The 21,825-nt window shown below is 47.3% G+C and overlaps 1 protein-coding gene across 2 annotated transcripts in view; it reads right to left on the bottom strand.

Annotated features, from left to right (window-relative positions):
• The window catches only part of ZCCHC24 (zinc finger CCHC-type containing 24), a 156,866-nt gene that overhangs the window by 116,227 nt on the left and 18,814 nt on the right, over window positions 1-21,825 (bottom strand). For both annotated transcript variants that reach the window (XM_029061089.2, XM_029061091.1), the window contains exon 2: window positions 13,908-14,108. In XM_029061089.2, coding sequence (XP_028916922.1) covers window positions 13,908-14,108 — 201 coding nt within the window. The remainder of the gene's footprint in view (window positions 1-13,907; window positions 14,109-21,825) is intronic.

The raw sequence follows: 21,825 nt of genomic DNA, 5'->3' as shown, positions 1-21,825 counted from the left end.
GCAGGGCACATTTCTGGGATCAAGCACTGAGCTTCCTCTGAATCTCTAGGCTAGTGTCCTCTCCATTCTTGCTCTTCCCTCCCTTACCTGGACTCCACTTGAGAGGCAGGACAGCGAGTGCCATGCTCCTGGTACAAGAAACAGAGGAATTCCGGGGGCTCCGTCCTCAGCCCAGGGGGACCACTGGGACCACTGGTCTTCTGCAGAAGAGCCCCAGCATTGGCACAGAAGCAGGGACAGAGTTGGGAGCTGCAGCAGCCCCTTCAGAGATAAGTCAATCAAGCAATGGTATTTATTGAGCACTCACTATAAGCTCCCTCTACGTCATAAGCTCATTATGGGCAGGGAACACTTTTACCAACTCTATTTTAGGGTGGGTTTTGTCACTGGTTTTTTTTAATGGTATTTGTTAAGCACTTACTATGTGCAAGGCACTTTAATAATAATAATAATGTTGGTATTTGTTAAGCGCTTACTATGTGCTGAGCACTGTTCTAAGCGCTGGGGTAGACACAGGGGAATCAAGTTGTCCCACGTGGGGCTTACAGTCTTAATCCCCATTTTACAGATGAGGTAACTGAGGCCCAGAGAAGTTAAGTGACTTGCCCAAAGTCACACAGCTGACAAGTGGCCGAGCTGGGATTCGAATCCATGAACTCTGACTCCAAAGCCCGTGCTCTGTCCACTGAGCCACGCTGCTTCTCTAAGGACTTTACTAAGCCCTGGGGTAGATATTCATTCAATTGTATTTGAGCACTTTCTGTGGGCAGAGCACTGTACTAAGTACTTGGAAAGTACAATTAGTCCAAGCTAATCAGATTGGACACTGTCCGTATCCCACATGGGGCTCACAGTCTTAATCCCCATTTTACAGATGAGGTAACTGAGGCACAGAGAAGCAAAGTGACTTGCCCAAGGTCATACAGGAGACACGTGGCAGAGCCACTTCTGGCTCTCAGACCCATGACTTATCCACTACGTCACACTGCTTCTGTGCCACATTATACTCTCCCAAGCACTCTCCCAAGTGCTTTGCACACAGTGATTCCTTAACAAAACAAATATGACCGATTTATTGATTGCAAAACACTATACTAAGCACTTGGGAAAGTAGAATACAACAGAGTTAGTAGAGACGTTTCTTGCCCCCAAAGAGTTTACGGTCCAGAGGTGGTGGCGATCAGGTCAGCAACCTTCTCTAGGGAATCAGCTCCCCTCCCGGGAAGCAGAGACATGTTACATGTGTACGCTAGGAGCGGAGAGGGATGAGAACAGACATATGTCCTGATGGAAATTCACACCATCTCCTTTCCTGCAGGCCTGGAACTCTGTCCGGGAGCTCCTTACCACAGATGCTTCTCTCCAAATTCACCTCAGATTTTCAGTGCCCACACGCTGCGCCAGCTCCTGGGCTCCTACTCCCTCGCAGTAGGGGAGAAGGGTCAATTTAGCAAAGGAGAGAGTTGTCACTGTCCTAAACTAATCCTGTATATGTCTACAGAGTGCTTCCTGTCATCAATTAAATATACTGAGTGCTTACTCTGTGCAGAGCACTATAATAAGGTCTTGGGAGAACACAAGTAGAGAGAGGAGACCAATTCCGGCCCTCTTGGTCTAGTGAGAAGCAGCCTGGCTCAGTGGAGAGAGCCCGGGCTTGGGAGTCAGAGGTCATGGGTTCGAATTCCGGCTCTGCCACTTGTCTGCTGTGTGACTGTGGGCAAGTCACTTCACTTCTCTGGGCCTCAGTTACCCCATCTGGAAAATGGGGATGAAGACTTTGAGCCTCATGTGGGACAACCTGATGACCCTGTATCTACCCCAACGCTTAGAACAGTGCTCTGTACATAGTAAGCGCTTAACCAATACCAGCATTATTATTAGTGGTTAGAGCACAGGCCTGGGAATCCGAAGGATCAGGGCTCTAATCCTGACTCTGCCACTTGCCTGCTGTGTGACCTTGGGCAAGTCCCTGGCAATTTGCTTGTATCACCCACACGCTTAGAACAGTGTCTGGTACATAGTAAGCTCTTTTTTCTTTAGAGAAACAGCCCAGCTTAGTGGCAAGAGCACAGGCTTGGGAGTCAGAGGTCGTAGGTTCTAATCCCAACTCTGCCACTTATCAGCTGTGTGACTTTGGGCAAGTCACTTAACTTCTCTGTGCTTCAGTTATCTCATCTGTAAAATGGGGATTAAGACTGTGTGCCCCACGTGGGACAACTTGATTACCTTGTATCTACCCCAGCATTTAGAACAGTGCTAGGCACATTGTAAGCACTTAACAAATATCATTATTATTATTACGTGCTCTGCACACAGTAAACTCTCAATAAATACAATTGAATGAATTATTACAATCTTGCAGGGGAGACAGACACTAAAATAAATTATAGGTGGGGTCATGATTGAGTTTAAAAAGTTGAACCTAAGTGTTGTCAGGGTAGGGTGGATATTCAAGGGTTTAGGGGGTGCAGACCTGAGCGATTTATTGATGGAGTCATGGGAAGATGTTAGTCAGGAAAGGCTTTCTTGAGGAGCTGTGATTTTAGTAGGGCTTCAAAGACGGGGAGAAGTGTGATATGAAAGGGGAAGGAGTCCCAAGCAGAAGGGTGGGTGAGAGTGAGAGGTCAGCAGTGAGAGAGATGAGAATGGAACATGGTCACCCAAGACACCAGTTAATTAAACCAACCCAGCTAATTTACACACAGGCCCCCAATATTTCAGAGGAAGTAAATTGAGCCTAAAAAATATCAGGTGGCAGGGCACCAATAATTTTTACAGAAATGAAAAATGCATTCTCACCATCCCACCCGTCTGTTTCCCAGGCACCTATGCCTCGTGGTCAACCTCATTGGGGCAGTGACCTGGACAGAAAGGGCTTCAGGGGTTGTGGGAGTCTATTTAACCCCTCTGCGAAGCTGACATGAGGAGTGGAGGCAGGAGGATGGGCGAACAAGGCCAGCAAAGAGGGGTCATCTGAAAGCCAGGCCAGTAAGAAATAAACTGTATTCTGTTCCTTTTCGTTATCACAACACCATGATGTTAGGTATATGGACATAAAGGAAAGCGCCAGGCTTTCCCTTCCCAGGCTAGGACTCTCTTGAGAAAGGGACGGGAGAGAAAATCAGAATGGAAGAAATGCAATTTGGTTAAAGATTATTCCCCTCAATTGGCTTCTGCTGGATCACCCCGCCCCCCGGGTTCCATCTCTTCCCACTGGGCTCCTCGTCTCTTCCCACCTCCCACCGCTTCATACGGTGCAGCATCTTAAAAATTATTTACCTACTTAACTCTAAAGTTTCAGCTGTTCTAGGAATCTCTCCTTGTTTTATTTTTTTTTCTTTTGCAATCTCCAAGAAACTCGATCTGCCAGATGGGTGGGAGAGGTTATTGTTTTTTTTTGTCTGACATCTGGATTTCATTAGCGGTCTCAAGCGTGCTGAATCAGGAATGGAAGCTCAGGCCAAGGGAGAGGAGAGTTTAAATTCTCCAGTCACCAAAGGAACCTCAAAACCTCCTCATCCCCCCTTCCCTTCCAGGCGCCTCTGGACACACATAACTACAGGTGGCTTTGAGACTCCCATGGTCAGCAAACCTCAGATTTTGAGGCCTCCCTGAGAAAAAGGAATGACCTCAGGGAGCTTTCTCACAGAACAGAATTTTACCATCGATTTCTCCGCCAGAAGTCTCCCTCCCACTTCTGCTTGGGGGTCGGCTGATTGCCGGATTGGCTGGTTGCCAGGTGGTCGGGCTCCACCCTCGAGTTGGCTGTGGTTTGGTGGCAAATGGGGAAGGATGGGGTTGGCCAAGTGATTTGGAACCTCGAGGAAGTGTAATTTTCCCAGCTCGTCCTGCAGGGAGCACAAGAGTCCCCTGGGAGTCAACGGGGAAGGTACAGGCCGCGGAACCGTGGTGAGACAGGGTGGAAGGTGCGGGAGTGTGTGTGTGTGGGTATAAAACAGTACTCGAAGAGAGGTAGGTTAGTGGTTGCATGCTAGGGAAGAGAAGTGAAGGGGCTGTGAGGCAGCTAGTGGAAAGAGTATGTACCTGGGAGTCAGAGGATCTGTGTTCTAATCCTGCCTCTACTACTTGCTGGCTGGGTGACCTTGAGCAATTCATTTGCCTTCTCTGTGCCTCAGTTTCCTCAACTGTAAAATGGGGATTAAATATCTGTTCTCCCTCTTACCCACATAGAGTTGTCCCCCTCCTACCGCACCTCACTTCTCTCAGTCTACAACCTAGCCTACACATTTCACTCCTCTAGTGCTAATCTTCTCACTGTGCCTTGATCTCACTTGTCTCGCCGCCATCCCCTAGCCTACATCCTGCTTCTGGCCTGGAACACCCTTCCTCCTCAAATCCAACAGAAACTTACTCTGCCCCCTTTTAAAACACATCTCCTCCAACAGGTCTTTCCAGACTAAACCCCACTTTTCCTCATCTCCCACTCTCTTCCGTGTCACCCTGATTTGTTCCTTTTGTTCTTCCTCTCACTGCTCACAGCACTTATGTACATATCTGTAATTTTATTTATGTGTATTGTTGTCTGTCTTCTTAGACTGTAAGCTCATTGTGGACAGGGAATGGGACTTTACTGTTTTAATGTACTCTCCCAAGCACTTAGTACAGTGCTCTGCACACTGTAAGCCCTCAATAAATACCATTGAAAGAACATATACATATATATATATATACATATATATGTATATATAAATGCCTGTCTCCCTCTCTAGACTGTAAGTTCATTATAGGGAGGGAATGTGTTTGCTAATTCTGCTGTATTACACTCTCTCAAGTGCTTAGTACAGTGTTCTACACATAGAAAGCACTCAATAAATACAATTGATAGATTGATTTGCTCTTTTGGAATTTTGGGGTCCTGATGAATAAATGATCTCATCCCTAATCCAGCCCAAGAGGCGGAAGTCCCTAGGGATCCATCTCACCGCACCAATTCATTCATTCATTCAGTCGTACATATTGGGCGCTTACTCTCATTCAATCGTACTTATTGAGTGCTTACTGTGTGCAGACCACTGTACTAAGCGCTTGGGAAATTACAACATAAGACTACACGGACACATTCCCTGTCCACCCCCACTACACACCTTTCCGGTTAAAAAGGACCACCTTACGACAAGCGATTCAGTCCGTTCTCAATTACCTGCTGGTGAATTTGCCCTGCCAGATTCACACTCTGGGCACTGACCCTCGTGCCCACCTCCTCCAAAGTCCATCCCTCACCGTCTGAAACAGGGACTTTCTGCCACCTTTAAAGACCCAGGCTTCTCCTCCCACCAGATTCCTCAGACTGGCCCTGAGTCACCTCGGCCACAGAGAAAACCCAAACTACCTCCTCTCTTTTGTCATTTCTTCATTCTCTGATGAATCAGAAGTGAGGAGGAGGAGTCATAGTAATAGTATTTACTAAGGGCTTACAGTGTGCAGGGCATTTCACTTAGCACTGGGAAACAGTAGGTAAGTGGGAATAAGTCATAGACCCTGTCTCTTATAGAGCTCACAACCTATCAATTAATAATCGATCAATCATATTTGAGCACTTACTGTGTGCAGAACACTGTACTAAGAGTTCAGGAGAGTAGGGTATAACAGAGTTGGTAGACGTGTTTGTTCCCTGCACACAGTGAGCTTACCTTCTAGAGGGGGGGACAGTTATGGTGGTGGGTGGGACTTCGTGATTTAAGAGAAGCGCTCCATTACCTTGTCCCCTCCTGTGATAATGATGGTATTTGTTAAGCGCTTACTATGTGCCAAGCACTGTTCTAAGCACTGGAGTAGATACAAGGTAATCAGGTTGTCCCACATGGGGCTCACAGTCTTAATCCCCATTTTACAGATGAGGTAACTGAGGTGCAGAGAAGTGAAGTGACTTGCCCAAAGTCACACAGCTGATAAGTGGTGGAGTTGGGATCAGAACCCATGACTTCTGACTCCCAAACCCGTGCTCTTTCCACTAAACCACGTTGCTTCTTTGATTTTGTCCTTCTACAATCCACACCGCATACTTCAGTCCTCTGTTGTTACTCTTCTCACTGTGCCTCGATCTCGCCTATCTCCCCTACCTCTGGCCCGGAATGCCCTCCCTCCTCACATCCAACAGACAATCTCCCCACCTTCAAAACCTTACTGAAGGCACATCTCCTCCAAGGGACCTTCCCAGACTAAGCCTCACTTTTCCTCTTCTCCCACTCTCTCCCATGACACCCTGACTTGCTCCTTTTGCTCTTCCCCCCTCTCCCTACTCCACAGCACTTATGTATATATCTGTAGTTTTTATTTATATTGATATCTGTTTACTTGTATTGATGTCTGTCTCCTTGCATCTAGACTGTGAGCTTACTGTGGGCAGGCAGTGTCCCTCTTTATTGCTGTATTGTACTTTCCCAAGCACTTAGTATAATGCTCTGCACACAGTAAGCACTCAATAAACGCGATTGAATGAATGAACGAGTCAGTTTCCCACTGGTGCTTCCGTTAGCTTGAGCTAGCAGTCCCCAGTTAGGGAGACCACTGTTTGATTCTCCTCCCCAAACGTCCCTCACCAGTCTCCAGGCAGAAGACACTATAGCAGACATTGCCAACTCTCTCATAGGTTTGAAAATGAGGGAGTTAGGGAGTGAATGACGTCCATCTGGGGAGAAGAAAAGCAAGAATCCCAGATAATCTGGCATGGGTCCTGCACAAGGCCACACAGCAGACAAGTGGCGGAGCTGGGGTTAAAAACCATGACCTTCTTACTCCCAGACCTGTGCTCCATCCACTATGTCACGCTGCTTTCATTCACTCATTCAATTGTATTTATTAAGTGCTTACGATGTGCAGAGCACTGTACTAAGCACTTGGAAAGTACAATTCAGCAATTGAGAGACAATCCCTGCCTGCACCGGGCTTACAGTCTAGAAGTGGGGAGACAGACATCAAAACAAGTAAACAGGCATCAATATAATTAGAATTATAGATATGTACATATATACACAAGTGCTGTGGGGGAGTAGAGCAAAGGGAGTGAGTTGGGGCTCTGGGGAGGGGAGGGGGAGCTGAAGAAAAGGGAGCTTAGTTGGAGAAGGTGATTTGGGCTTTGTAGGGGGGGAGTGTAACTGTTTGGCAGATTTGAGGAGAGAGGGCGTTCCAGGCCAGAGGGAGGACATGGGACCGAGTCGATGGTGGGACAGGCGAGAATGAGGCCCAGGGAGAAGGTTAGCACCAGAGGAGCATAAGCTCTGCCTGCCTCTTCACTTTACTCTTTGCCATAAGAGGGCATGGGAAGCAGGATGGTCTAATGGGTACAGCATAGGACTGGAAGTCAGAAGGACCTGGGTTCTAATCCCAGCTCCCCTGCTTGCCTGCTGCGTGACCTTGGGCAATCACTTCACTTCTCTGTGCCTTAGTGACCGCGTCTATAAAATGTGGATTAAGATTGTGAGCTCCTTGTAGGACTGGGACTCTAGCCAGCCTGATTATCTTGTATCTACTCCAGCACTTAGAAAAGTGTTTGACATATAGTAAGTGTTGAAAAATTCCATCATTAAAATAATAAATATTTGTTAAACATTTACTATGTGCCAAGCACTGCACTAAGTGGTGGGGTAGAGAAGATTCATTCATTCATTCATTCATTCATTCATTCATTTGTATTTATTGAAAACTTACTGTGTGCAAAGCACTGTACTAAATGCTTGGGAGAGTACAATATAACAACAGACACATTCCTGATGACAACAAGCTCACAGTCTAGAAGATAATCAACTGTCCCTGTCCCACATGGGACTCGAGCTTAAGCTTGAGTCTCCATTTTACAGTTGAGGAAAATGAGGCACTGAGAAGTTAAGTAAACTTGCCCAGGGTCCTACAGCAGGTAAGTGGCAGAGTTGGTATTAGAACTCAGGTCCTCTGACTCCCAGGCCTGGGGTCTTTCCACCAGGCCACACAGCTTCCCAAGGGGCTTTTCAAAAATCGCACAATGCAATCAACAGGGCAAATGAGCCAAATCGCTGAGTGACTTCCGAGAAGCCGCTTGTACTTTCCACCTCTCCCTTCTGCCATTCCTTTGGGGGTCTCACCTCAGCTCTCTAGCTTTCCCCACTCCAACCATGCACATCCCCACCCCAAATACACACATCTGGAACTCCATGTGGAGAGTATGAAAGCACAGACTGTTCAAACCCAAACGCTATCGGACGTGGTTATTCAAGGTCTCCCTCAGTTTGTGTACAGAAGCCTCGTTCTGGCCAGCCCAACATTTGGACTCTCAACACTCCCAGGTTGAGCAGAAGTTTGAAAAGCTGACATCGATGAAGGGGCCTTTGATGTCTGAAACTCTGAACCAGCTTAAGTTTCTTAGGGGAAATGAGCGTTATAAAAGCAAAGAAATACCCCTCTGCCTCAAAGGACCAGATGAAACCTTGGTCTGGAAGGCAGACCCAGAAAGTGACTCGAAAGTCATTTCACAGAAATCAATCGAAGAACTCTCGGAACTATTCTGGGTCATTTCTAGATTCAGTTCAATTTCACCTACCTGAGGAAAAGCTGATCACTCGGCCTTGCAGCGCACTTCCCTTTTGTCTGGGAGCTTTCTTGACACACAAGCTTATAAAAGAGCGCTTTGTAAAAGAAGGACATGTACAATTCCATCCTCAGCAAGACCTGAAGGATATCAGAGGTCATGTTCCGCCCCTGCTAGAAGACAGTAATTCCAACTGGAGGGTGTGTGGAGGGATTTCTGGGACTATACAGCTACAATACATGAATTCCATTTTACAGGATAATCATTTTTATATGGTATTTGCTAAGATCTTACTATGTCCCTGACAGTGTTCTAAGCACTAAGGTTAGAACAGTTAATCAGGTCAGACACAGGCCCTGTTCTACATGGTGTTCAGAATCTTAATCCCCATTTTACAGATGAGATAAACTGAGGCACATAGAAGTGAAGTCACTTGCCCAAGGTCACCCGACAGATAAGTGGTGGAGGTGGGATTAGAACCCAGGTCCTTCTGACTCCTAAGCCCACGCTCTATCCACTAGGCCATGGCATCTGCTAAGCGCTTACTATGGGCCAAGCACTGTACTAAGATAAGCACTGGGGTAGATATAAGACAAGCAGATCAGAACCAAACCCCGGCTCATATTCTAAGTACAGATAGTGAATCCCCATTTTGTTGATGAGGAAACTGAGGCCCAGAGAAGTTCAAGTGACTGGCCCAAGGTTATACAGTAGACAAGTGGTAGTGTTAGAATTAGAGCCCAAGTCTTCTGGTTCCCAGCCCACACTGCTTCTCCGTATTTATATGAGTTTGGATGAAGGTGGCCCAATTAAAATGGGTCTCATTTAACACCATGACACCCTCAGCTCTCACACACATATCACGTAAGATGGGCTCCAGTTAAAGTCACAGAAATGAGCTCCAAGTCCCCATTATTATGAAAAGTACACAGGATCAGACAAAAACATAAGGTTATGCAGAACAAAGACGTCACATGTTGGAAGGTGGGGTCATCTGTGTGCTTTTACAATGCCTTTGCTCCTAGAGAGCGAGATTTGCCCATTCCTCCAACTAGAGAACTGAGATCACTGTGTTGACAGGAATCCCCTTTACTACAAGGGTGGGTTGTAATTCCCACTTGCATGACGGCATCCCTCTACCATTTAAAAAATGGATAGCCACACCCAAACCCCAAAACTGCCCCAAGAATTCTGTTTTCTCTTTGTCCTGCTCTTCCCTGGTCTCTGCTTCTCAAGCCATTTCCTGTGTCTCCTCACCAATCTGGTTAAATTCAATCTTTGTTCTAGGAGCCACAGTCCAAACTCGGAGTCATTCATTTCACTCTCCCTGCATACTGGAGACAAGGCAAGTTTGAAAGGGAAAAGTCCCAGGCCTGAACAGACCGGCAGGCTGAATTGGGTGAGTAGAGGACCCAAGGTTTTCCCCAGAGACCCAGTACAAGTACCCAGCACCTCGCCAGTCTGTCTGATGGTTATATACCACAACCAACAAGTTAAACAAAAGAAGAAGAATCCAATAATAACGATGACGGTATTTGTTAAGCGTTTACTAAATGCTGAGCACTTCACTAAGTACCGGGTGTAGGTACAATACATTTACGTCACACACGTTCTGAGGCTCAAAGTAAGCTCTAGAAGAGACTTTAATGCAAGGAATTTTTCTGTGGCAAGGATATAGAGAGAGAGAGTTGTTCTTCCAAGAAGACCCCACTGAGGGTCAAATATTCTCCCTGCTGTTTCTGTAGAGTTATCCCATTTGTTTCCCTTGGGAAAGGTCCTCAGTCTGAACTGTAAGCTCACTGTCATCATTGTTGCCAGCGACCTCTCGCCCTCATCCTACCTCTAGCCTGGAATTCCCTCCCTCCTCATATCAGGCAGATATTTGCCTTCCCCTACTTCAAAACCTTATTGAAGGCATATCTCCTCCAAGAAGCCTTCACTGACTAAGCCCTACTCTCCTCTTCTCCCACTCCCTTCTGCACCACTCTTACTTGCTCCTTCGTTCATTAAAACTCCCATCCCCAAAGCACATATGTATGTGTGATATATCTTATCTCTTTATTTATATTCATGTCTCCCCCTCTAGGTTGTGGGCAGGAATGTGTCTACTGTTATATTGTGCTCTCTCAAGAGCTTAGTACAGTGCTTTGCACACAGGAAATGCTCAATAAATACCAGTGATTGATTGCGGGCTATCCCCTGCAATAGCCCCTACTATAAGCATGGTCACTCAGTTCCTAAGGGTAACTAGAATATTGGCACCGATGATCTCATAGGACAAATGTCATAGCAGTGTGCTAGAAGGGCACGATCCGGAAATGCCTTAGTGGAAACATCCCCCAGTTGGGAACAGAAGGCAAACCCCAGGTGGGAGCATGTGTGGAGTTTTCCTGGGATCCAGGAAGTGCCCCAGACTATCATCGCTTCATTTTGGACATTGTGAGCAGATCCACAGAATGGTTTCCCTTGAACATTATGATCCTAAACAGTACACACACTGTGTCAGCTCTGGGGACTTTGCCAACGAGGGATCAGGGGTTGGAAAAGATGGGGAGGAAGATTCATCGGGGAGTCAGCCCAGTAGGAAATATACTACATTCTGCTCCTTCTTGCAAGTCCAATCCCACCCGGCTTGGTACTTATATGCCATGTTGCGGGGTGTTGGAGCCTAAGATAACATTGAGTCAACAGAGCTGTCCTGGAGATGTAATCCAGAAGACCGGTTCTGAGCGGACGGTCCTGATGAGACACCAATACATCAGGGCAAAGACAAATCCCTTCTCCTCCAGCCTCCTCAACGATTTCCCCGTATAGAAATCATCCAGCGCCTTGGAGAAATATGTCTGAGGCCTGCAAGACATTCTTGAAAGTCCCCAAACAGGCAACACTCCAAGGACATCGTGTAACCACTTTCCCCCCCGACCCAGCCCTCAATGTTCCACTTCCCCCAACCCATCCACCCACGCACATATTTTGGATCACCTGAGACACCCCTTCCCACCATCACTCCTCTCCTCGTTTGAGCACAGAGATGGCCCACTCTGCCCTCTAAGGCCAAGCATAACAGAAAACCTCTCCGTAGGCCAGATGCCCCGGGATCACCTATAATAGCAGGAAGACCCAAAAAGATCATCACTGCCCGCTGACCTGGCTCAGCCTGAGAGGGAAGCAGCATGGCCTAGTGGATTGAGCATGGACCTGAGAGGCAAAAGGATCTGGGTTCTAATCCCGGCTCCTCCTCTTGTCTGTTACGTGAAGTCACTTCACATCTCTGTGCCTCAGTTACCTCAGCCGTAAAATGGGGATTAAAACCGTGAATCCCATGTGGGATAAGGACCATGTCTGACCCGATTACCTTTTATTTATCCCAGTGTTTAGAACGGTGCTTGGCACACAGTAAGTGCTTAACAAATACCATCATCATTAGCCACTGAGACTGCCCGGCACCGGGACCACTACTCGGGAGAACCAAGCTTGCATGCGAGGAGGAGCCAGGAGGCCAAAATTGGGGTCCGAGGGAATACCACTAATGCGCACATCTGTATTCCTGGAGTCCGCCCCACATTCTTTCCCTGTGACTGCAACACAGAAGATTTGTGAGAGCGGCGAGGACTCGGAGCCTGCCAGCTCCACCTCCGTCAGAGCCAGTGCACCTCCGCCATGCCAAGTGGAAACCCGAGCTGATGGGAAACCTGGCAGGCTGGGACCGGGAGACTTCTGGAGGAGGAGAGGAGGAGGAGAAAAGAACGGGGAGGAAAAAAAAAAAAAGCAAGTGTGTTTGCAATCATTTCGGTGCCTGGTTCATTTCATAAGAATAGTCTCCTGCTCAGATAATCACGTCTAAAAGACGTGGCGGTCTCAGCATGAAGAGAAATCCCTTCCCTATGGAGGTAGGCTTCCGCAGAGGCCACCGTCCCTCCACGGAGGCTTTCCTCTCCTAGTTCTCTGCCTTGGTTTGCAAAAGCAGATGATCCGAGGAAATGGACCCCGGTTTGAGGCCATAGCGCCTGAAATTTTTCTGGGTGTTCCCCAGACCTACTGAACTCTTTCAAACTGCCAAAATGTAACATGGAGCCTGTCCGCTCCCAACATTTTTTTACCGAGGCCCTTTACATTTTCTCCATTTTCCCTTCCTTTTGGGCTGGAGTTTGGAACCTCTAGCTCAGCAGCACAAACCCAATTTGTGGCACTCCCAGCTTGCCCCCTGGCACCTCCAAGTTCAGGACCAGCTGAGTTAAGCAGTGGCAGCAGCAGAGGCTATGGAGGAGGAGGAAGGAAGCAACCAGATGTAAGTTCACTTCTCTCTCCTTCTCCGGGCCTTGCCCTCTGCCCCTCTCTCCAGCTCCCCGCCTTATTTTCAGGCTAAGACAAACACCAAGCTTACCAATTCTCCCTGCCCCTCCTCACCCAGCTTCTCCCGCTGGAGCAGACGGAGGATTCCTCTAAACAGGTCCTGCAAGGTGGGCCGGGGCGGGCCAAAATGCGGCTTCCCCCACCTCCTTCTTATGGTTCAACAGCTTTTCAGAGATGGTGGGGGACAGGGAGGCTGCAGGCAGGGATCACTGTGAGCCTAAGAGCTGGCCCGGGGCTTGGGAGGAGCATCATCATCATCAGTGGTATTCATTGAGCACTTACTATGTGCAGAGCACTGTACTAAATGCTTGGGAGAGTACAATACAGGTAATGGACCCGAAACCGCTTCTGTTCCCTCAGACCTCTTGGTCCTTTGAGTCTCTGCTTGCCCAGGGGCTATTTGACTCCCCATAATCAATCAGTGACAGTTACTGAGCACTTACTATGAACTGTACCGAGCACAACACTCATCCTTGAGGGGATTCTCCTCCCTCGGCTGCCACAAGTGAGGTGGGCAACCGTTTCCATGGCTTTCTGGAAGTCAGGGTCCAACTGCCTTGCCCACGTTCACCAGGGGTTAGCTGTTGCTGATGTCCTCCTCCCTACCCTTCTCCTCTTTCCTTCCCCTTCTCCTGCCTCCCCTTCCTCTTACCCCCTTCTCTCTCTCCTTCTCCCCTTCCCTCCCTAATGACATCAAGAGTCACATGGACATGGGCAGGGGTCAATCCATCAATCAGTGGTATTTATTGAGTGATTACGATGTCGGTGAAGAGGGCATAAATCATCTAGTTCTTTGTACCCCAACTGTTCCAAGAATCCGTTTTGTTTGGCTCGGCTACAAAAAAAGGCTGCGGACCCCTGCTTTAGAAGATTATTCCTCAAATCCAGGAGAAGTCTGAGGCTACATGGGCCATTTATTTTTGGAAGCAAAAAATGTTCTGAAAGCAAACACGTCCTTCTAGTCAGCAACAAGTTACGCACGTGCATTACAACTGAAATGGACGTAAAAGAGCCGGTGTGGCCGTTCTCTTACCTGAGGGCAGTCTTTGATATAGTGCCCCTTGTTGAAACAGAGGTGGCACAGGTAGTTGGGGGGTGGTCTTTTGCTGGGTTTCCTGGCCTCCGAGGAGAGGGACATATCAGAGAAGTGCTCGGTCAGGGAGCTGAGTCCATCCACGATGTTGTTGAGGGAGCCATAAGGAGATGCGCTCTTATACAGACTGCTGCTCAGTGCCTGCGGGGAAGAGGAGAACACGTGAGAACGCTGCTGCTGCTTGAGAAACTAAATGAGCACAAAGAACCTGGCCATTGATTCAGAGCTGCCTGACCTACCCTTGGCCCTCACTCCCAAAATCTCCCAGCTGTGAGGCTAAAGATGGCCTCCACCACCTGCCTCACAAGTAATCTTCCTAGATCCCCTGCCCCTCGCCCACTTCACTCTCATAAAGAGGGATGGAAAACAGTTGTTCACTTGTGAATTGGCGCTCACGACTCGCTCTGCTACATCTTCTAGTTGTGGTATTTGTTCAGTGTTATGGGTCAAACGCTGTGGAAGATACAATATAATCAGGTTGGACAGGGTCCCTGACTCACACGGAACTCACAGACTACATTGGAGGGATAATAGATATTCCCCGTTTTGCAAATGAAGAAACTGAGGCACAGAGGAAGTGCAGTGACTTGCCCAAGGTCACACAGCAGGTAAATGGCAGAGCTGGGATTAGAATCCATGTCCCCTGATTCTGAGTCTAAACTGTTTCCCACACAAATGCTTACAGTAAGGATTTCTCCCTCTTTCCTGGGACTGACCATTTCCTGATCAACAGAAGCCACAGGCTTTTATTTATTACTCCTCCTCCAACCTTCCTTTGACCCGGTAATCCTTTTGTCTTTTGGGAATTAGTAGGAGGAGAATCTATTCTCCTTTCCCCACCCACTCACCAAACTCCTCCAAACCTCCCAGGAGAAGCAAGCACTTGATATGTTGCCTGCCTGTCTGTCTACCTGCTCTAAAGTATGAGAGCAGATAGAAATGGGAAGTAGCCCTTTTCCTTTCCCCCTGGATTCTACTGTTATCATACGTTTTGTCCTTGTCAGGCCCAGGATAGAACTGATAACGGCAAAGCCAGGAAATCTCCATCCTTAAGCCCCTGCTCCATTTCCAGGATTTCTATCCCTCAAAATCGGTAGCCCAGCTGATTTCCCCACCCAGAGAGGCAAGAGACCTCTGACCAAATCACCACCCGCTGCACTAAGGCCATAGCGACAAAAGTCAGGCCTAAAAATATACTTAGAGCCCAAGCTTCCTGATATTTCAAGCGGAAGGTATTGCTTCCTGAACAACACAATAAAGCTGAAGCTAAAAAATCGTTTAGCCCTAAATGATATGTATAATTTTTCCCTGGAGTTGCAGTCCTGAGTGTTCAGTTCATCTCCTCAGATGAAGGAGATCCTCTAGAAAAAACTACCCAACACTGAGGAGAAAACTAGAGAACCATCCTCCTAGCTTCCCTACCTGCTCTGCCATACCAAAGCCTCACAGCCCAGCCACCACTCCCTAGCTCCCCTGGGCCTGGGAGGCAGAAGGTCATGGGTTTTAATCCCGCCTCTGCCACTCGTCTGCTGTGTGACCTTGGTCATATCACTTCATTTCTCTGTGTCTCAGTTACCTCATCTGTAAAATGAGGATTGAGACTGGGAGCCCCAAGTGGGACAGGGGCTGTGTCTAACCTGATTTGCTTGTATCTAGCCCAGCACTTACCACAGTGCCAGACACAGAGTAAGTGCTTAACAAACACCACAATTATTATTATTGTTTCACGCCTTTACAGATGTGCTCCAAACTGCCTCACCTCTATGGACTTAGTCAGTCTGTCAGTCGTATTTACTGAGCGCTTACTGTGCCGAGCATTGTACTCTGCGCTTGGGAGAGTACAGTATAACAGTATGACAGACACAGTTCCTGCCCACAGTGAGTGTTACTTTGAATGATGAAAGCCAGACAGCCTCCTCCACCAGCAAGTCAGAAAACAACCAGGCCTGCTCCTCAGCTCAGTGTATCCACGGTCTATTTATAGGAGTCACGGGCTGACGACTTTATTAAACAAGAATTGAACATCCAGCACCGGGGCGGTAGGGAGTATTCATTCATTCAATTGTTTTTACTGAGTATTTACTGTGTGCAGAGCACTGTACTAAGCCCTTGGGAGAGTACAATACATCAATAAACAGGCACATTCCCTTCCACAATGAGCTTACAGTCTAGAGGTAGGGAGGCAGACATTAATATAAAGAAATCAATTATAGATATAATAAATTACAGATAAAATTAATAAATTACAGATAGATGTTCAGGGTCTAGGACCATATGATTGGTGTTGACAGTCATCACACCCTCTGTACAGGTGGGAAACTGAGGCCCAAGAGATGAGACATTAAAAAGTGAGCCAAGAAAAATTATAGTAATTGTTCATAATAATAATAAAATACTTGTTAAGCACTTACTATGTGCCAAGCACTGTTCTAACTGGAGTAGATATTAGTTAATCAGGTTGGACATGGGGCTCCCTGTCTTCAACCTCATTTTACAGACGAGGTAACTGAGGCACAGAGAAGTTAAGTGACTTGACCAAGGTCACACAGCAGACATGTGGTGGGCCAGGATTAGAACCTAGGTCCTTCTGGCTCCCAGGCCCGTGTTCCATCCACTAAGTCATGCTGCTTCTAGATAGGGTCGCCAATGGGATCCAGATGTCTGTCATCCGGCTTGGATCCAGGTCAAGATTCCTCTTTAAAGGGGAGCCAGAATGCTTATTCTAAAGTTCCTCTTCCAGTTTATGCTCTGTTGACTAGAAGCAGAAAGTAAAATGAGATTTGGCCCCTTGCTTGTAAATCTGCCCAGAGCCCAGGAGAGATTGGCAAGCAGTAAAATCACTTGGAGAGAAACTCTGCTCCAGCTCTCCTCCTCACTCTCCACCCACAACAGCAACAGATAAGTCCAGCCCCACAACAAGTTACCTGGAAACCATGCTTTTGGATCGAGGTGGAATTAGACCGGTGCCGCTCTGCTCCAGGGCCTTCATTCCTTCATTCATTCAATAGTATTTATTGAGCGCTTACTATGTGCAGAGCACTGGACTAAGCGCTTGGAATGGACAAATCGGTAACAGATAGAGACAGTCCCTGCCCTTTGACGGGCTTACGGTCTAATCGGGGGAGACGGACAGACGAGAACAATAGCAATAAATAGAATCAAGGGGGTGAACGTCTCATTAAAACAATAGCAAATAAATAGCAAATAAATAGAATCAAGGTGATGTACAGCTCATTAACAAAATAAATAGGGTAATGAAAATATATACAGTTGAGCGGACGAGTACGGTGCTGAGGGGATGGGAAGGGAGAGGGGGAGGAGCATAGAGAAAGGAGGGGGAAAGAGGGCTTAACTGAGGAGAGGTGAAGTGGGGGGGTAGAGGGAGCAGAGGGAAAAGGGGAGCTCAGTCTGGGAAGGCCTCTCGGAGGAGGTGAGTTTTAAGTAGGGCTTTGAAGAGGGGAAGAGAATCGGTTTGGCGGAGGTGAGGAGGGAGGGCGTTCCGGGACCGCGGGAGGACGTGGCCCGGGGGTCGACGGCGAGATAGGCGAGAATGGGGGAGGGTGAGGAGGTGGACAGCAGAGGCCTTCGGCATTTAGGGGTCTATTCTGTGGCCCTGATAGCTCATTTTTCTACTGAATGGAGCTGGAAACTCTAAACATAAAAAGAGACACCCCCTCCAGGCTCCCAACACTTTGGGAGTCGCCTTTTCTCCAGCTATAGTATCCATTCTGTGGTTTGGTAACTCCCAAGTGGTTGCTGAGTTTCCATTACTCCTCCTCTCTTTCACTGCTAAAGATGATGGAGGATGAGGCCCAAGTCGCCTCGAGTTCGACGACAGCTTCTGGAAAAGCCTGGCCAACCCAGTCAGATTTCCCAGAATTCCAGGAGGCAGAAGCAGGGGGACAAGTCAGGAGTGGGTCCCGAAGGGGAAGGCAGATACAGCGGGGGTTCTGGTTTTTTCCAGAAGGCAAAATGGCCTAGTAAAAAGAGCATGAGACTGAGGGAGTCAGGAGACCTGGGTTCTAGGCCTGGTTCCACCGGTTACCTTCAGTGCAACCTTGGGCAAGTCACTTAACCCCTCTGTGCCTCAGTTTCCTCACCCGTAAAATGGCGATAAAATATCTCTTCTCCCTCCCTCATAGACTGTGAACCCAATGTGGGTCAGGGACTGTGTCTGATCGGCCCTGATTCTATTTATCCTGATTCTATTTATCCTGATTCTATTTATTTGCCATTGTTTTTATGGGATGTTCTTCCCCTTGACTCTATTTATTGCCATTGTTCTTGTCTGCCTGTCTCCCCCGATTAGACCGTAAGCCTGTCAAAGGGCAGGGACTGTCTCTATCTGTTGCCGATTTGTACATTCCAAGTGCTTAGTACAGTGCTCTACACATAGTACGTGCTCAATAAATACTATTGAATGAATGAATGAATGAATGGCCATATCTACCTAGTGCTTGGCATATAATCAGCACTTAGTAAGTATCGTCGTTAGTATTATTTCCAGTTTCCCCACCCCCAGAATGCAAATCATCATCATTAATGGTATTTATTGAATGCTTACTGTGTGAAGAGCGCTGTACTAAGCGCTTGGGAGAGTACAATATAACAGAGTCGGTAGACACACTCCCTTCCAACTAGGAACTTACAGTCTAGAGTGGGAGACAGACATTAATATGTAAACTCACCCTCTAGACTTTAAGCTCATTGCGGGCAGGGAATGTGTCTCCTTATTGTTATATTGTACTCTCCCAAGCACTTAGTACAGTGCTCTGCATACACTAAGTGCTCAATAAATGTGATTGACTGACTGAATAAATGTTATGGTTATTGGATATGGATAGCCAACATCCGGAGAATATCGGAGAAGCAGCGTGGCTCAGTGGAAAGAGCACGGACTGGGGATTTAGAGGTCATGGGTTCAAATCCCGGCTCTGCCGCTTGTCAGCTGTGTGACTTTGGGCAAGTCACAACTTCTCTGGGCCTCAGTTCCCTCATCTGTAAAATGGGCATTAAGACTGTGAGCCCCACGTGGGACAACCTGACCACCTTGTATCCTCCCCAGCGCTTAGAACAGTGCTTTGCACATAGTAAGCGCTTAACAAATGCCATCATCATCATCATATTGGATATGGATATCATATTATTGAACTGAATGCAGATGAATCCCAGATCGACTCCCTAGAGTGATTTATTTCTAGTCTCACCAGTCCTCCACTTCCTACCAGCCTCTAGGGCTCACCGAGGTCACACTCGAAGGACAACTGGGGGTGGGTAGCACTCCTAAATTAATCCATCAGTCAATCCATGGTTTTTACTGAGCGCTTGCTGGGTGCAGAACACTGTCCTAAGTGCTTGGGAAGGTAGAGTACAATAGAGTCGGCAGACACGTTCCCTGCCCACATGAGCTTGAAGCCTAAAGAGGTAGGCTGACATTAATATAAATAAATAAATTATGAACATGGACACATTCCTGAATGACGTAGTGAATAGAGAAGGGATCTGGGAGTCAGAAGCTCATGAGTTCTAATCCCGGCTCTGCCACTTGTCAGCTGTGTGACTGTAGGCAAGTCACTTTACTTCTCTGTGCCTCAGTGACCTCATCTGTAAAATGGGGATGAAGACTGTGAGCCCCACGTGGCACAACCTGATTACCCTGTATCTACCCCAGCGCTTAGAACAGTGCTCTGCACATAGTAAACACTTAACAAATACCAATATTATTATTATTATTGTTAATCCCGGTTCTGCCACTTGTTTGCTGAGTGACCTTGGACAAGTCACTTCACTTCTCAGTGTCTCAGTTACATCTGTAACATGGGGATTGAGACTGTGAGTCCCTTGTGGGACAGGGATTGTATCCAACCCGATTTGCTTGTATCCACTCTAGTGCTTAGTACAATGCCTGGCACATAGTAAGCGCTTAACAGATACCACAATTATTAATCATGATAATTATCCCCACTCATTTTCAGTTTCATTGCCCACCAAAGCCTTGTGGTGACAATGCACCTAAAAAGAAGGGCCAAGGAGACAATCTTCCAAGGAAGGACTTTCTCATCCACCTCTGGCCAAAGGCCAGGAGTGGCCACTCCAAAGAAGCCAGTTTACCGATGTAAGGAACTCAAAATGTCTTGCTCGAAAGGCTAGCAAGTGAAACTTCATAAATGACCCATTTTAAAAAAGAAAGATTCATGAAATGCCATGGGAATTGGAAATCCTTGGCAGCAAATTGTTGAGAGGAAGGGGAAGTTTGGTGACTGCCAGAATGTTTCTCAATTAAATCCAGAAAAGCCTTTTCCCTTCTTTAGGTCACTTTCCCTGCCGCTCCTCCACCCTCCCAGGCCCTCATTCACTGGGGGATCCCTAGGTGGTTCTGACCCTGTTCCTGTTATCCAGGCCCTGGCACAGCAGGGAATGCTAATAATCATAATAAATATAACAGCAATAATATTTGCTAAGTGCTTACTATGTGCCAGGCACTTTACAGAGGGCTCGAGTAGATACAAGATTTTCAGGTTGGACACAGTCCCTGTCTCACATGGGCCTCACAGTCTAAGTAGAGGGAGTAGGATTTAATCCCTGTTTTACAGCCGAGGAAACTGAGGCACAGAGAAGATAAGTGACTTGCCCAAGGTCACACAGCCGACAAGCGGTGGGGCTGGGATTAGAACGCAGGTCCTCTGATCTCCATTCCCGTGCTCTTTCCTCTAGGCCACGCTGCTTAGACAATAACTTCACCTTCTCAAGTTACGTGATTCAGGGTGTCACACTGGGGATTTAGTCACAACAGTGGCCTCTGGCTAGGTCCAGGGCTCAGTTCAGTCATGTGATCATCTTGGGCACAATCCAGTCTGAACATAACCACTGCACCCAAATATTGTGGTGTAAAGGGGTAAGACAGCAAGGTTGAGAAGACAATGCCTCTGTCTTCATCTCATAGCCAAATTTGGTGATGTAAATGCAATCTTTTTGTTTTGGCAAGACAAGGAAAAGAAACAGTTGCCTCAATCGCTCTTTACCCGCTTCCCTCCCGCTGAGTCTTGATCTACCCACTAGAGAACTTTGCCACCAACTTATGTCCTTCCTCCCTTCTTCTCAGACCTCAAGCATGTCCCTCAGAAGGAATTTCTGACCAGGGGGAGGATGGGCCCAGTATTCCTCTCATAATCCTGACAATGTGTTCACCAAGTTTGGAAGGACTGGGAACATTATTTTTAGAAAATAAAGAACAAAAGGAAGCAGTTTTGTGGTTGAATATCTCTTGGGCTCTATATCTCAGTACCTTCTATTGAAAAAAAAAAATAATCATCATTGTCATCATCATCAGTGGTGTTGAGCCCTTACTTAGTGCAGAGCACTACACTAATAATAATTACAGTATTTGTTAAGCGTTTACTATGTGCCAAGCACCGTTGTAAGCACTGGGGTAGATGCAAGGTAATCAAGTTGTCCCATATGGGGCTCACAATCTTAATCCCCATTTGTCAGATGAGGTAACTGAGGCACAGAGATGTTAAGTGGACTGCCCAAGATCACACAACAGACAAGTGGCGGAGCTGGGATTAGAACCCATGTCTTCTGGCTCCCAAGCCCATGCTCTTTCCACTAAGCCACACTTTTTCTTCTACTTCTACTAAGCACCTGGGTGAGTACAACACAAAGCCATCTTCAAAGCCTTACCGAAGGCACATCCCCTCCAAAAGGCCGTCTCTGACTAGGCCCTCACGTCCTTTTCTCCCACTCTCTTCTGCATCACCCTTGAACTTGAATTTGCCCTTTGTTCCCCCCACCCTGAGCCCCACAGCACTTATGTACATATCTGTAATTTATTGATATTAATGTCTGTCTCCCCCTA

Source organism: Ornithorhynchus anatinus, chromosome 3, assembly GCF_004115215.2.
Source record: "Ornithorhynchus anatinus isolate Pmale09 chromosome 3, mOrnAna1.pri.v4, whole genome shotgun sequence".
NCBI lineage: Eukaryota > Metazoa > Chordata > Mammalia > Monotremata > Ornithorhynchidae > Ornithorhynchus > Ornithorhynchus anatinus.
This window is presented reverse-complemented; position numbering and strand designations above follow the sequence as displayed.